Genomic DNA, 16,346 nt, shown 5'->3' with positions numbered 1-16,346 from the left:
AGAGAGAGAGAGAGAGAGAGAGAGAGAGAGAGAGAGAGAGAGAGAGAGAGAGAGAGAGAGAGAGGGTGGCAAGCATGTGCATGCTTGGTGCTTGCAGAGGTCAGAAGACAGTGTTGTATTTCCTGGAACTAGAGTTATAGACAGTTGCGAGCCACCCTGTAGATGCTGGGAACTGAATCTGGGTGCCCTCTGCAAGAGCAGCAAGTGATCTTCATCTCTGAGAGATCTTGATCTCTCTCTACTTGCTGAAATAGTATTTCTTCCTCCAGGGTGACTTAGTTGGTAATTTTAGTTGTTTGTGTTTATGACGTCTTTATCTTCTTTGTTTATGATGACTTAGCTATATCGGCAATGAGGACCTTTCTAGTTATTCTATGTTTTGTCACAAAATATTCAAAGTAATTACTTGCAAGAGAAAAAGCTTTATTTTGGCCTATGTTTATGCAGGTTATAGTCTAACAGCAGCTGGTCCCATTGCTTTGGGCCTGTAGTAAGCAGGTGCGTATCATGGTAGGCTCAGGTGGCAGAGAAAAAAAAACATTTATGTGTGAACCAGAAAGCAAAAACAGATGGGATTTGGGTAGAGCTCCATAAACCCCTTCAAGGGCACGTCCCCAATGACCTGAGCACTCCCCACTAGGTGTCATATGTTTAGGGGACATGCCTAGGCCAATTGGGCTGTGTGTGTAGCTATCACAGAGCTTGTTTTTTTTTTTTTTTCTTTTTTACAAAGGTTCCTAGAAAACTGTCAAGTGGAGGCTCCGTAGAGATAGATCTCCACACTGAAAAGGAAAAAGTAGAGGTGGGGAAGATGCAGCTGTCCTGCAGGAATGGAGATATCCTGAAGAGACATTCTCGCCTCTTTTTTTGGCCATCAGACTATTAAAACAATAGCCCCTAAGAGTTAGAATTTCCCCAGGAACCTCAGGTTGGGAGAAGGAAAATGTTGAAGCCTGGTGCCAGTCAGTTAGACGACATTTCATACCTTCTTGACGACACCTGGCAGGAGCGACTGGGACCAGGCATGGATGGGTCGATGGCGGGTGGGACCACACTTGACCAGGACCGTTTGGCTGTGTATAACTCTTGCCTCCCTATCCATTTGAACCTTAACCTTATGTCAGGATCCTGAAGGTGGACTTGGGGTGGAGGGGGCCAGTGTCACTGGTACACACTCTTCTGATCAGTACGTGGCTACGATGAAGAAATCTCCTTTCTGAACTGGCTTTGTTTGGGTCACTTGGGATTTGAGTGGATCTCTAAAAGAGAGCTATTTTCTTTCCCCAACAGCTCTGCTAACAGAAGGTAGGAAGGAAAGACAAGCAAAAAGAGAGAGAAAACTGACAAGTGCAGCAGGGCTTGGGAGAGCCGGTGACTAACATGAAAGAAGTGCTTCCTAGAAACTGTGGGCTCTAGCCTTGAGGCAGGGCCTTCTGGGAACGAGCAGCCATGAAGCCAGCTATGATCCCGGGCCGGGCTTTGAGACAGGTTAGACTGGGGGTATTAACACGTTAGAGAAGGAAGCTGATCTTTAGAGATCAAGTAGGGTTACAAAAATCCCAAACCAGACTAATCTCAGTCTTCATTCTGATGGATTGTTAGACCTTGGACACCTTGTGCTGTGGTAAGCATTTGACTCAAAGCACATGATGTTAGGGTGTCCTGGCGGGGCCGGAGGTCTAGGTGAGAGGTCTTGGTGGTGGGGCACCAGTTGGCAGGCATCCCCCTTGCTTTCTCGTTGATACAGCTATGAACAAGATTGACAGAGCCCACGAGAGCATTGCCATCTTCTCAAGAGTGGTGAAGGTCGTGTTCAGTCTGCTGGAGGGGTCGTGGAACTGGGTTTCTAGTGCAGCATGTGACCCAACAGAGGCACGGGGTGCAGGCTGTTAGAACAGCTGTGCATTTATAACAGGGCCTTTAATGAGGCACTGTGGGTCCAGTACTCGGGTACCCCCCAACCCCGGGCCTGCCTATGGCACTTCTTTTTTTAAAATATTTATTTATTTATTATGTATACAATATTCTGTCTGTGTGTATGTCTGCAGGCCAGAAGAGGGCACCAGACCTCATTCTAGATGGTTGTGAGCCACCATGTGGTTGCCGGGAATTGAACTCAGGACCTTTGGAAGAGCAGGCAATGCTCTTAACCACTGAGCCATCTCTCCAGCCCCCCCCCCTTTTTTATTTTTTATTTATTTATTTATTTTTTTGCCTATGGCACTTCTGCGTTATAAAAGTGAGATGGGTCAGTGAGAGATGGAATAACAGGCACAACTCTCATTGTACTTAACGCACAACAGATCTCAGGCCAATTTAAGGATGGTGAAACTTAATGGTAGCATATTTGAAAACACACAGAAAACCCAGCTGTTCATAGGTTCAGAAATGAGGGGCATAGCGACTGGGAGGCAGTTCAGTGGAGCGCCTGCCTCGTTTGTTCAGGGTCCTGTGTTTGAGCACCAGCCCTGCAAAATTGTTTTTTTTTTATTTTAAGGTTTTTGTTTTTGTTTTTACCCTTGCGTGGGAATCCAAAATTTATTTATATTTTGTATTTAAAAGAACAAGGTGGCACATGCCTGTAATCTTGGCACTCAATGAGTAGAGGCAGAAACACCATAGTTCTAGCCTGGACTACCTAGTAACACCCCATCTAAATAAAATAAGGCATTTCCTAGCATGTATAAGGCCCTGAATTTGATCCCCAGTTCGGTACTTCCCCCAGGAAAAAATCCTCAAAACAGATAAATAAACAAAAAAATACGTAAATAAATAGATTTTCATTAGAAGAGGCCACAACGGGAAATGATTTTTTTTTTTTTAAGACAGGGTTTCTCTGTGTAGCCCTGACTGCCCTAGAACTCACTCTGTAGACCAAGCTGGCCTCAAGTTCAGAGATCCACTTGTCTCTGAGTGCTGGCCTTAAAGGCGTGCGCCACCACTGCCTGGTGGGATATGATTTATTTATAAAACACCCATGTCATAATGGGTGTTAGAGATGACAGGGGTTCTGGGGTCAGGGGTGATGCTTATACAAGAGTTTTGCTCTCAGGTTCCAGCCAGTTATAGAAAATTCTGTATTTTCTTTTCTATAAATTCGCCATTGGAATGGCGAGATCAGACTTCTGAAACAGTGGGCCATTTGAAAGCTTTCGTGGAACTGAGGATTCTCCTTAGTCCATGTTGGCGCTAATACTTGTGTCAATTTCCAGACTCCAGAAGGCAGCAGACAGATGATGAGCAGGGAAGGTGCTGGCCCCAGGTTTGACTTGCTGTAGTCAGGATAGGAAGGGGGCAGGAGAAGAGAACCTAAGGCGAAGGAGAGAAGACACAGACTGTACAGGCAGGGCTGCTACGGAAGGCGGCATGGATATTGTATTTGGAGGGCGTCAGGCTTCAGAACTTGACCGGATTTCAGGGTACTTGTAGGGCCCAAGGGAGAGGCAGAACTTCTCAGAATTTGGGCCAGGATGGTTTCGCAAAGTCCCTGATTATGCTGGAGGGCGCACGCGCTTTCTTCCCCCCCGTGGGTTCTTTGGAGCAGAGAAAGCCGTCTCAAATAACAGCTTCTCTCAGAGATGCAGTAGCAGTGGTAGTAGGGTGTAGTGGGCAGATGCAAACCTAGAGGTGTTGGGACCCCTCAGGGCCACCGCTGTCGCCTGGGTATGAAGTGATGGAGATGGAAGGGAAGAGGGGCACACAGGGACGTGCCGTGTGACGGATGTGGAGCAGGTGCATTGAGAGGGCTCCTGCAGTCGCTCTCATTGTTTAGACCCTGTGCTTTTCCACTTCAGCTCCCAACTAGAAAGTACACACTCACTCACTGAGCACGCACGCACAGCTTAGCTTCCCTCTTCCTTTGAAGTCTACCCGGGAAGCCTGGCTTTTTCTATTTTGGAGACGGATGAGATCTGGACGGTTGACTCCTGCTGTCTTTGATCTATAACTAAGTTTGACCTGTTTGCATCGCAGCTGGGGTGGGTTGCAGTAAGACATTGCCAGTGGTATCTTATCAAAGGTCGCGTAGTTCCTTTATTTAGGGCTCGCAGTGAAAACGCCAGCCGCCCAGTAGTCTCCCTTATCAGAAACAGGGCTAGGAACCTATGAGTCAGCACAGTAGCCTCCCGGCTGGCTAGCAGAGACAGCAGAGTCCCTGCCTTTCCCTAGTAGCTGTCTGCCTGCCTGCCCACCCCAGCTTTGGTTGGCAACTGTGGACTCCTTGCAGCTTTTAACGAGCTTGTTATTTTCAGCTCCCGTCAAATCAGAAGGTGCTGCTACAAAGAGGCACACTGATCAAAGCTGCTCGTCCTTGGGAAAAATGAGATGTCGAGGTGGGAAGCATAAAAATTAGGGCTGTGGGGCTAGAGAGCTGGTTCAGTGGTTAAGTCCATTGGCTGCTCTTCCAGAGGACCCTAGTTCAATTCCCAGCACCTGCATGGCAGCTCACAACTGTCTGTAACTCTAAGATCTGACACCCTCATATAGACATATATGCAGGCAAAATGCCAATGCAAATAAATAAATAAATATTAAAAAATAATTAGGGCTGCAAGAACTCAAGGCAGAGATTGCTAGAGCCGGCAGTATTGGGGGGCAGCTTGGCATGTAAGTCTGGTGATAGGCACAGCATCACTGCATTCTAGAGCCGTAGGCTTGACTATGGCGTCCCTTTCAGGACATGCAGCCTCAGAGGGCAGAAGGTACATGTTGTGTGTGTGTGTCCTAAGCTGCTTTTCACAACCTAGATGCTCAGCAAGTGTTCATTTGCTGAGGACTCCCTGCAGTGAGCAGGGAGTAGCTATCCTGGTTTCAGACTATTTATTTAGGCTTTGAAAGTAAGTTCTGTTTTTATTTCTTGTTACTTGTATCTATGTGCCTATGTATCTATTTCTTATTACTTGTGTCTATGTATCTATTTTTTATTGCTTGTGTCTATCTGCCTATGTATCTATTTCTTATTACTTGTATCTCTGTGCCTATGTATCTATTTCTTGTTACTTGTGTCTATGTGCCTGAGTGTAGGTTTGTGCATGTGAGTGCATTCATTACCCATAGAGGCAGGAAGTGGGTGTTAGATCACCAGGAGCTGGGGTTGCAGGCACTTGTAAGCTCCCTAATACGTTACTGGGAACAAGCTCACGTCCTCTGGAAGAGCAGCAAATACTCCTAAATTTGCTGAGCCATCTCTCCAGCCCAGGGTTTTTAATTGTATTTTGAGACAGGGTCTTACTGTGTAGCCCTTGCTGGTGTGGAGTTTGCTCAGTAGACGAGGCTGGTCCACATAACCACCATCCTCTGCCACCCAGATAGTGGGATCAAGGGCATTCGCTGCTGTACTGGTTTTTGTTGTTGTTGGCTTTGTTGTTGTTGTTCTGTTTTGTTTTGAGACGTGAGCTCCTGTAGCCCTGTCTGGCCTAGAACTCACAGCGGAGCATGGCCTTGAGCCCTTGACTCCCCTGTCTCCACCAGCCAAGGTTCGGATACAGGTGCGCGCACCCACATTCTCGGTTTCTAACCCCTCCTCCCGCCGCTACATCTCCAGGACTTGGACGAGTGATTGAAAGTTGATGAACGATCAGCAAATGCTTGTTAAATGAGTGAACGGCTAAATCTGGCACCGTTGGGAAGACTTGGTTTATTTCAGAGCATCACAAATGGCTTCCACAGTAACTTATCTCCTGTGGTAACCATTAGACAGCACTTCCCATAATTGCAACAAAATCGTGTTTAGGTAAATGGCCTTGGAAGTGCAGTTGGTTCCCTAGGCGCTGGTTCGCGGAATACAGGATTGGAAAATTGGAAAATATTGCAACAAGCATGTTTTCGTGTTTAGACGTGCCGCTTGTGATGCGCCATTAGTCTGTGGTTGGTGCCATTGCACAGCCCTTCCCCAGCATTTCCTTCTTGAGCCCAGACCCCACCATATGGCTCCCTGGTTATCCACCTATGCCTCACCTGTGTAGGGTCTGATGTGTGACAGTTGGGCTCTGTGCTTTGGAGGGACAGGGATGTGATTACTCAGGCGAGCATCACTAGGTCGTGCCCTCGGGGAGTGCTCACTTGAAGGAGGGGTGAGGTGGGGGGCATAGACAGCTGTACCCCAAAGTAATCGCGTGTAAAGTTACAGGCATGCTCCTAACTGTGGGACCGGAAGGAGGGAGCATAACCCTGCTCCATGTGATGAGGTGTTTGACAGAACAGGTAAACTGAGTTATCTGGAGCCTCTTGAGGTTTGAGGTCTGAGAGATAGTGGGCTCTAGTGCAGTGCCCTCAACCCTCCCATCTTCATCCTTCTAGTGACCCCGCGAGCGTCTGCTGTGAGGACCCCTCCGGTCTTGCCTTCACGTCCCCTCTCTCTGTGAAGCTGGCAAGGGCAGCTGGGGATTCATTATTCCAGCAGAAGATAAGTTAGGAACACAGTTGATAGTGTTTTCAGCTACACAGGAGGCAGCCTTGGATCCACTAAGGGAGGGTCTGGCATGACGGGGGGATCACTTTCCCATGAAAAGGTTCCTTCCCTTGTCTCTACACTAAGGATCCAGGAGGAATAGTGCTGGGAATGAAGTCGAGTGCAGGTGTGCGCTGGCCCTGTTTTCTGTGCAGCATCTGTTAATAATCTGTGATTGATGAGATTATATATTGGAGGGTAAGTCTTGAATCCGAGCAGAGAGGCACAGGTGGGGTGCAGACTGCATTTGGGGCTGCTTGAGTTTTGTGGCCCTACATATTCAGGGCACCATGTGGACACTTATAGGACAAGTTTGGGTTGGGGATAGTGGTTTGGGGGGCATTATGAACTGCCTCATGTCACAGTGGGTAGTCCATCTGGGCCCCGAGCATGGTCTCTTGCTTCCTCCCGGCCTAGGTCTTCTGCCATGTCCTGCTGCTAAAGCCTTTCTTAACTAGTTCTGTCCCACTAGGAACTCCTTAATGAAGCCTTGGCTCCACAATAGCAGGTGTTGCTTGCGGCTGACTGCACTGGAGAGCAACAGGGAACATATCCTGAGGATTGCTTGTTATGGGCAAGAAGGCAGAGTGCCCGAGTTTGGGCTCCCCCCTCCTCCTCCCCCAATCGTATTTGTTGTCTGACAGCTGTCCAAAGGTCAGTTTTAAAGAGAAGTTTAATGGAAAACATTCACTGTTTTCCATTTGGATATGTCTATTTTTATTTCAGGAAATATCCTGTTTTTATAAAGCAGTTCATAATATACAATGCATATGTTTTAACACTTTATTATTATCGTATGTGCCTGGTGCATGTGGCAGGGGGAGGGTGTATATGTGCCATGGTGTCTGTGTGGAAGCCAGAGGGCCGTTCTATGGAGATGATGCTCGCCTTCCACCTTTACTTGGGTTCCAGAGCTCTGCCTCAGGGCGTCAGGCCTGTGCGGCAAGTGCCTCGATCCACGTGCCATCTTGCCAGTCCTACGGTGCATGTGCTTTTATGTAGTTGGAATCAAAGCTCCTTTACTTCTTTACACTAATCTCACTCTTTGTAATTGTCCTCTCTACTGGTAGGGCACCATCTGGAATGCTGGCGGGCCACTGTCCTTTGTCCTTGTGCTTGGGATGTTAGCTGGATTGTTCTCTCCAGTGGGATGCACTGTAGAGACCTTCATTGTACATTTAGCCTTCTGCTTCTGTTGTTGTTGCCTTCAGAGGAGTTGGTCCAGAAAGGAGAGAGTCCAATCTGTAGTCTTGTGGATGCTGAGGATTGGAACCCAGGACCTTGTGATGTTGTTTTTGCCCTCTACCGTGAAGCTTCATCCAAGTGTGTATCCTAGACAGTGTGTTCGTGTGTTTTGACCTTGCATTTTCTAAGACAGTCCCTTCGAACCTAGGGTTGCCTCTCCATACCCTATCTCTTCTCCTTCCTATACTAGTATTAGGGTATTTTTCATGATGGGGTTCCTAGAGGTTTTTTCTAGACTAGATTTTGTGGAGAGACTGAAGCAATTTGTTGACTCAGGAAATGGGATGTTCTGCCATGGGGACACAGTGCCTGATTACCTGATGGGATGGGAGTTGCCATTCTGCAGTCACTCAGACTATGAAATATTGATGTTGCAGTGTCCTCATTTCTGATTATTTGACATATTGAATTTCTTCAATAAAGGAAACGTGTATTTAGTATGTTAATAGCTTTACTGGGATTCACATGGTGTTCATCACCTTCTAAGTGTGCAGTCCAGAGGCTTTTAGTAGATGCAGAATTGTAACTGGAAGTTTCTCTCCCCCATGTCAGTTCCTGAATAACCACTTTGAGGCTTAATATTGGTTACAAACTGTTCGGTCAATGGCTCAGACTTATTACTAACTAGCTTTTACATCTTAAATGAACCCATTTCAGTTAGTCTGTATTTTATTACAAGGCATGAGGCTTGTTACTTCACATCTTGCTTCTCTAGCTGTTGGCCTCTCCCAGACTCTGCCTTCTTTTTCCCTTTATCTTTGCTTGGATTTCCTGCCTGGCTCTATTCTGCCTGACTATTAGCTTAATCAGCTTCTTTATTAACTAGTGGTAATAAAACATATTCATAGCTTACAGAGGGCATCCCAGAGCATATCCTCTTTTCTGTCTAATTAAAAAGGAAGGTTTTATCTTTAACATATGTAAAATTACATATAACAAAACAGGTATCAAGCAAGAATTATAGTTATAATATTTAGTCTATTTGTATTTGGCAAAATTAAAGAAAATACTCCATCTATTCTATTTTTTGTGCCTAAAGTTTCATATCTAATTTATCTCTTATCATAACTAAGGAAAACTATAATTATAACTATCTAGTCTTCAACTCCATCCAAGATCCCAGAAGGATATAATATTACCTGGGTAATGGAGAAGTGTATTGCAAGCAATTTCCAATACTCTAGAAATGACAGAGATATCTGATTGCCTGAACAGTCACCCAAAGTTCTTCTGTAACATTGGGGCATCCATCTTTAGCCTATTGACCTAGAGTGTTTGGAAGACTTCTCAGTGAAGCAGGAATTTGAAGCTGTCCCACCTAAATTGGGAGTTTGTCACTCATTTTCTGAGTCTATCTGTGTGGTAGCATACATCAATATTCCAGTCCTTTTCATGATGTAGTAATAGTCTACCAAATGAATATTCTGTATTTTGATCCATTGATGGCCATTCCAGTAGTTCCTGCCTTCTCGGTATAAATGAATAAAGCTGCAAACATCCATGTACAACATTTTCGTGAGCATGCATTTTTATTTTTCCTGGATATATGCCTCGAGACAGAACTCCAGGCCGTGTGCTCATCTGAACGTCACCATTTCAGGAGGTGATGGAGCCTTTTCCAGTGTGGCTGCAGTCTGTTACTCCGTCAGCGGTGTATGAGGAGTGCAGCATGTCCAGCACTTGGCCTTTGGTGCCTTTTCCAGTGTGGCTGCAGTCTGTTACCCCTTCAGCGGTATATGAGGAGTGCAGCGTGTCCAGCACTTGGCCTTAAGTCTTGTCTTTCGTGGCCATCTGAGTGGGCTTGGAACGGGGTCTGCTTGTTGCTGTGGTTTGCCTGTTCCTGTGGCTGCTGATGCTTCACCTTTCCAGGTGTCTATTGGACCCTGGCATGTCTTCAGAAGACTGTATGCACCCTTCTGCTGGCTCTCAATTGGATACTTGTCATTATGGAATTGGAATAATTCTTTTTTTTTTTCTGGATAAAAGTCTCTATCAGACACAGTTGGCCCTTTGCATCCTTGTCTGAGCCGAATGACTGACAAAAAACTGCATCAGTACTGAACACGTATAGATGCTTCTATACATTCTCCACATTAGGTCATTGTCTAGACAGCACCGTGGAGCAAGACCAGCTCTTCACATAACATCTGTGCTGTCTCAGGTGTCATGAGTCCTCCGGAGGATTTAAGTCCTGTGAGAGGATGTGCATAGCTTACTCGCCATGTGTATGAGGGATTTGAGCATCTGTGCATTTGGGTCTTCTTGAATGGTGTTGGAACATTTTCCCCACGGGCTGGGGTGACGATGATATATGATTTACAAACTTCCCCCGTGTTCTAAAGTGCCATTGCGAGTTTTTGACATCTTAGTGCCTTTGAAGTACTGAAGCTTCACTCGTGAATATATAGTTAGTTCATTGTTGCTCTGGTTACTTGGCTCATACTGTTGATGGCATCTCCCGTCAACCACCCCCTCAGCCACGCTCATGAAGTGCCTGTGTTGGACGTTTCATAGTTCTCTCTCTTCTGCTGAGGCCGGGTCCGTCTTGAGTTGATTTGTGTGTTCGCTGCTACCTGCTCTTCCCTACAGGGGAGGGTCAGGTGATGCCCGCTGCTTCCCCATTGATTGCCCGTGTTTGTAATAAGGAGCTGGCTCCCCAGTCACTGGACGGAGTTGCTGTTTGTTTTCTTTGTCAGTGTTTTCTCTGACACCTAGCTTAAATGTGTTTGCCGTGGTGTGGATTGCATCAGACACACACATGCCTGCATTCTGCTTCCATGGGTACTAATAAGCCTCCTCGTTAGCTAAAGGTCTGAGTCTTCTTGCAGCAGCTTTGTGTTGGAGATCTCTGTCTTCCTAAAAGGGGGCGGGGAAAGCATCTGCCACCAGCCTGTTTTTGCAAGGCAGAGGGAGAAGCCTGAGCTGTGGCTTTCCAAGGTCACGCCTGTTTCTAAGTAGCGGGTGTGGCCGCTGCATCTGCCTCTCCTCTCGTGTTCGTGCTCCATCTGCAAACCACACAGAACCCTGGAGTGGACTTGGGCTTTGGGTTTGAGTCCTAGCTGGATGGCTGCGCACTGTGACAGGTCTTCTCTTTTCCCCGGGCTTTGGTTGATTGCCCTGTAAAAGCAGAGGACTGGCCGAGCCATTTGACAGGAACTAGCACAGTTGTTAAGGTGGCCTGCCTTGACAGCCAGCCCAGGTGTGGCTGTGCTGGAGGAGAGCCCGTCACACCTCTTTGCGGGTTGCCTGGTCTGGGCAAAGCTTCCTACCGAAAGATCATGCATCCAGACAGCCTCCTTCTTGTAAGGAGAGAAGGGTGGACAGTGTTCCGCTGCGGTCTGTAATCTCATAGGAACCCACGGGATTTGAGTGTCTTTAATTCTTACTTAACTTAAACAAGACTAGTGATTTACAAAGTTGTATGTATGTATGCAATTTATGGAGAGAAAAGGATTCTTAAAAATATTGTTTCTTATCCATCTATCATACCCTTAATTTTCATGTCCCTGTTTGTCTTCCAGAAACATGCCAAAGGCCAGGATTTGTTCGACCAGATCGTGTACCACTTGGACCTGGTGGAAACCGATTATTTTGGTCTGCAGTTCCTCGACTCCGCCCAGGTCACGGTACGTCTTGCTGGGATTCATTTCGAGAACGATTGGCTCTTCATGCTAACGGCAGTGCCACAGGCGCTCCACACTGACCTGGGAAAGAGTGAGACCGAGATGGTTTGCCGGCGATGAGCTTGGCAGGTGGTGTTGGTGCCCGAATGAAGTGCATGCTGGCTGCTTGTCAGCTCCTCCTACCCTCGAGGTAGCCACTGACCAGGAGGCTGTGCCCGGAATGTCTTCTGGAAACATGGCTGAACACGAGGGCACACGATAGGCGCACGGCTAATGTAGGGGTGGAAGGAAAAATCACTTTGATATCTTCTCAGTGGTGGCTGAAGAGGATCCATCACCTTCTGGCAGAACCCGTGTGGGAAGACAGCAAGTGCTGTGAGCGCAGCTGAAGGGGAGGGGGCCTTCAGGGACCTGTCAGAGCAGGCCTTGCCTCTTGGAGCTGATGGGAAGTCAGAAAAGACTCACCTCGCCCTCTGGAGACAGATGCTGGAGCAAATGACCTCCGCACAGCTCAGTGCGGGTCTTTTAAACTAATTATTTATTTTTTTACAACACTATTTTATGCTAGAAGGGTGTTCTGTCCATGCCTATGTCTTTGCACCACGTGCCTGCAGTGGCCGAGGCCAGAGAGGGCGTTGGAGCCTCTGGGACTGGAGTTACAGATGTTTGTGAGCACCGTGTGGGTGCTGGGAATGGAACCCAGGTCCTCTGAAAGAGCAGCCAGTGCTGCTGACCCCTGAGCATCTGTCCAGCCCCTAGCACTTCTTTTTCTAAGAGCAGGAGTGACTTTGCAGTGCTTCTTCCCAACAAGATACCCCTTTGGGTTTCAAAGACGATGCATCCAGCACTCCAAATGTGTTTGCTAAGTGACTGTCACACACCGGGCCCTATTCTTAGCGTGGATGAGAAGGTGGTGGATACCTTGGATGGACCTAGCATGGCAGGTGGTGGAGGGTTAAGGCTAATTAAGGATCCAGGGAGACGGATCTGCAGTGCAGATGGGAGGGCATGAGTTTCCGGGTGGGGATTTCCTCACCGTGTCAAGCAGTGTGTTAAGGCATAACACTGCATCCCTGGGGGAGGCGGAGAGAGTTCCTCACCCATGTTAAGCCGTGTGGCAGCGCATGTCTGTAAACCTGCAATGCTGCATCCCTGGGAGAGGTGGAGAGAGTTGCAGCCCCGGAGCTTGCTGCTCATCCAGCCTAGTTAATCTGCGAGCTCTGGGCCCAGTGCTAAAGCCTGTCTCCACAAACAAGGTGAAGAGTGACTGAGGAGTAAGCCCATCAGCCTCTACCCGCCACGTGCACCCCTGTGTGCACGTGTGTGCGTGTGCACGGGCGCACACCTACCACGCAGAGACTAAAACTAGAAGTGTGGGTCAGGAGGAATAGGCTGCTGGGTGAGACGGCGCCTCGGAAGCTGGGTTTTCCGGGAATGTGTCTGAGCTGGAGGGCTGAGGCTCTTCGTACGTGGAAGGAGACACTTAGGTGATGTTTCCTGGGGAGAGCTATAAGATGATGTAGCTGCAGCTGTTCAAAACTGGTGCCTGGCAAATGGGTTTGCGGGAGACTCTTGGGGAGATGCTGAGCCCTGAGGTGATGGAATCTGGCTGTTGGTGCTCCTGGCTGCATCATCCTGAGGAGGGATCCCTTGGGTGTCTGTGCACCCGGACACCACTGCTTCCCTTTGTACCTTAGGGCTTCTGTCTGCTCTCAGTAGAGTCCCTGCCTTGCAACAACTGTTGCCTGCTTGGCTGTCTGAGTCCTTTGTTTCTCAGCTGGAGCTTCCCTTTCCCGGTGAGTTCCAGGGAGGCATCCTACCCTCTCCTTTTCTGTCTCCCTAGCCCCGTCTACTTCCTTAAAATCGAGTGTCTGCCCTCTGCCCTCATGGCCTTCACATCCATCCGGGCTAATTTATTTTTTTCTTCACCCGGGTGAACTTAGGACTCGCTTTGCTGACTCCGACCATATTCTAGAGACCCCGTTTCTCTCATTTAAACCTCATTTCGGCAAACCTCACAGATTCCTTTGTTCCTGTACTTCTGACCCATCTCCTGCTCCCCAGGCTCCTCTTTTCCCTGACTTCTTCCCTGCCCTAGAGTGACTAGGCAGTGGTCCCCACTCAGTTGGTCCCCACTCAGTTTTTGGTTCTCCTGCCCCCATGCTGTTCTCTGACCTCCCTTGGAACCACACCCATCTGTTTTCCCTGTGGCTTCTCCCAGGCTGCTGAGCATTCCTGGAGATGAGCGCCTATGTCTTTTGTCTGCAGCAGAGCTCACAGGTTCAGCCAAGTCCAAGCCTCCAAGCTGTGTGTCAGGAGTGCGAGCTTCTCACAGGTGTCCAGGTGCCGTTGGTTCCTTTTCTGGCTCCTGCCACAGAATTCGAGTCCTATCCTCACCAATTCTGTCTAACAGCTGTTCTCCTGCAGAGGAGACGGAGGCCATCTGCCCCAAACTCCTGTGCTTTTTGCCCTGTATCTCCAAGCCTCTCTTCCTGTCTATCCTTACTCCATTTTGGGGTAAAGGAGTCGGCTTGCCTTTGCATCTTCCTTCTGCAGTGGCACCCACAGTTCCTTTCCGGTCGCTTCCTGAGAACCACTGTCTTTCTTTAGGGTTACTACTGCTGCGATGAAACACTATGACCAAAAGCAACATGGGGAGGGAAAGAATTTATTTTTTTTCACACTTCCATGTAACAGTTCATCATCCAAAGCAGTGAGGGCAGGAAGTCAAGCAGGGCAGGAACCTGGAGGCAGGAGCTGATGCAGCAGCCTTGGAGGGGGGTGCTGCTGCTTACTGGCTTGCTCAGCTGCTTTCTTGTAGAACCCAGGGCTACCAGCCCAGGGATGGCACCACTCACAATGGACTGGGTCCTCCCTGACCAATCACTAATTAAGAAAATGCCTTCCAGCCAGATCTTACAGAGGCCTTTTCTCAATTGAGGCTCCCTCCTCTCTGACGACTCTAGCTTGGGTCAAGTTGGTATAAGACCAGCCAACGCAACCATGTTCAGAGTTGTGCTTGGCATCCCCTGACCACCCTAGCCTCTGACACCCTTCATCCTCTCACGTCCCCCAAACTCATCTCTGTTCTGCCTTAGGTGGATGGTGCTTTTCATTAGATCTACAGTCCTGGGGCTGGGACCAGTTCTGGGCCCTGTTCCTGGTTCTGACCCATCTGGTGGCCTTTGGATAAGCTGTCTTTTTTCTCTTGACTTCTGTTTCCTCACCTGGTAAAGTGAAGTTTGTCCCCCCGAACTTAAGAGCTCTCGGTCCCGATGGCCAGTAACTAGTCTGCAGGTGTGTCTGCTCCAGGTCTAGCTGGAGGAGCCCAGTTAGAAAGATGTCACTTTTCTCTATGGAACCAAGGGCCCTGTTGGCTTGCCACCATGTCCTCATCGCCAGGTCTACAGCCGCTTAGCTTCCTGGAAGGCTTTGGATGTGATTCTCTGATGAAAGGCTTTGCCACGAAGCCCTGCTGACTTGGCTGGCAGGCGGTTCCATCGCTGTGCCCTTTCACCGTGGAGCAGGAGGGATGTTCTCAGCAGGGCTCAGGTGTCCTGCCCAGACTAGACACCTGCAGACATCTTGGCTCTGCTGGTCCTGAAGCTGCTCCGGCGTCTTCCTCTGCAGATGTGAGAGACTTCTGTGAGGCAGGTGTGCAATCCCATCTGACTTCAAGTCCAAGGACATCAGAGGTGCGCTGCTGCCTCCAGGGTTCTTCCTATTACCCTGATCTTTGCTTTTTCAGCTGATGCCATCGCAGACTGGTCCTGTTGGTGCCAGCCCGTGTCTGTGCCATTTCACCAGGCCCCTCCCCAACAGATACATCTCCCTCTACTTAAACTTCTGGGTGTCTCTCTGATCATCTCTGCAGACTAGCTCATGGCTCATGAAGTGTGTCCTTAGCTCTCTGAACGTTTTTCCTCTATGTAAACCTTGGAGCTCATTTGCCTCCTCTGAAGCCTTATTACGTGTCCTTGGGTTTGGTATTTGTAGATATAAACAAATGGGGCTGAGGGCGTGGCTCAGCAGTTAAGAACACCTCCAGTTCTTTCAGAGAACCAGGGTTTGGTCCCAGCATCCACATGGCAGTGGTTACTCCAGTCCTAGAGGATCCTCTTCTGGTCTGTGGTACATCATAGGTATTGCATGTGGTACACATCATATATGCAGGCACTCACCATACAGATAAAAGGAAAGATAAGTAGATCTTTCTGACTACCTCCTGAGACTTAACTACTTTCCTTTTCGTTTTGGGGGGAACAAGGCACATACCCACAATATCGTAGAGAGGCATTTGTAGTTCTTTTCATGTGGTGGGGCGCATTTAGGCCTTGACGAATCACTTGGTAGCACAACTGAAGTTTTCTATTTCAGGTATATGTTCCTGCTTGGGCACACTGTATGCTTGAGCCTTGGGTGTTCCTGTCTGTATGGTGTGTGCTTTGTGTGTGTGTGCTTTGTGTGTGTGTGTGTGTGTGTGTGTGTGTGTGTGTGTGTGTGGTGTATGCGTGCTAATAATATGTACAAGCTTCATAGAGGAGAAAAGGTTTAAGCATCTTCCGGGACATGCTTGTGGGTCTCTGTATGTTTATCTCATACTGCAGTAGCAAGATGCTTGATTCAGGATACTTTACAAGGGAAACAGGTTTACTTACCGCAGAGTCTTAGACTCTGAAAGTCCAATAGGAAGTGGCTGTATCTGCATGGCTTCCAAGAGAGGTCATAATACATTGGAAAACCAGAAAGGGAAGCGGTTGCCTGTAGAAGAGGCCATGGGTATGGGGTGGTCTTGCTTTAGAATGGATTCAGTCCCCAGGAACTTAGCCTGGTGAAGATGGGACTCAGTAACCTATTTTATTCCCACCAGGCTCCTCCTCTTAAAGTTTCCAGGACCTCAGCACCACTACACTAGAAACCAAGCTTCCAGCACCCAAGCCTTGGGGGCAAACCTTAGCCAGACCATAGCAGCCTCCTCTCTCCAGCTGGTTCGGATTTGGGGGGGGACACAAAGTCATCAAGGTGATTGC

General features: G+C 48.3%; 1 protein-coding gene across 1 annotated transcript in view; it reads left to right on the top strand.

Annotated features, from left to right (window-relative positions):
- Positions 1 to 16,346, top strand: part of Epb41l4b (erythrocyte membrane protein band 4.1 like 4B) — a 149,498-nt gene that overhangs the window by 35,030 nt on the left and 98,122 nt on the right. Inside the window, exon 4 of the mRNA XM_013351915.2 lies at positions 11,215 to 11,319. Coding sequence (XP_013207369.2) covers positions 11,215 to 11,319 — 105 coding nt within the window. The remainder of the gene's footprint in view (positions 1 to 11,214; positions 11,320 to 16,346) is intronic.

This window comes from Microtus ochrogaster, linkage group LG5 (assembly GCF_000317375.1).
Source record: "Microtus ochrogaster isolate Prairie Vole_2 linkage group LG5, MicOch1.0, whole genome shotgun sequence".
Taxonomy (NCBI): Eukaryota; Metazoa; Chordata; class Mammalia; order Rodentia; family Cricetidae; genus Microtus; species Microtus ochrogaster.
This window is presented reverse-complemented; position numbering and strand designations above follow the sequence as displayed.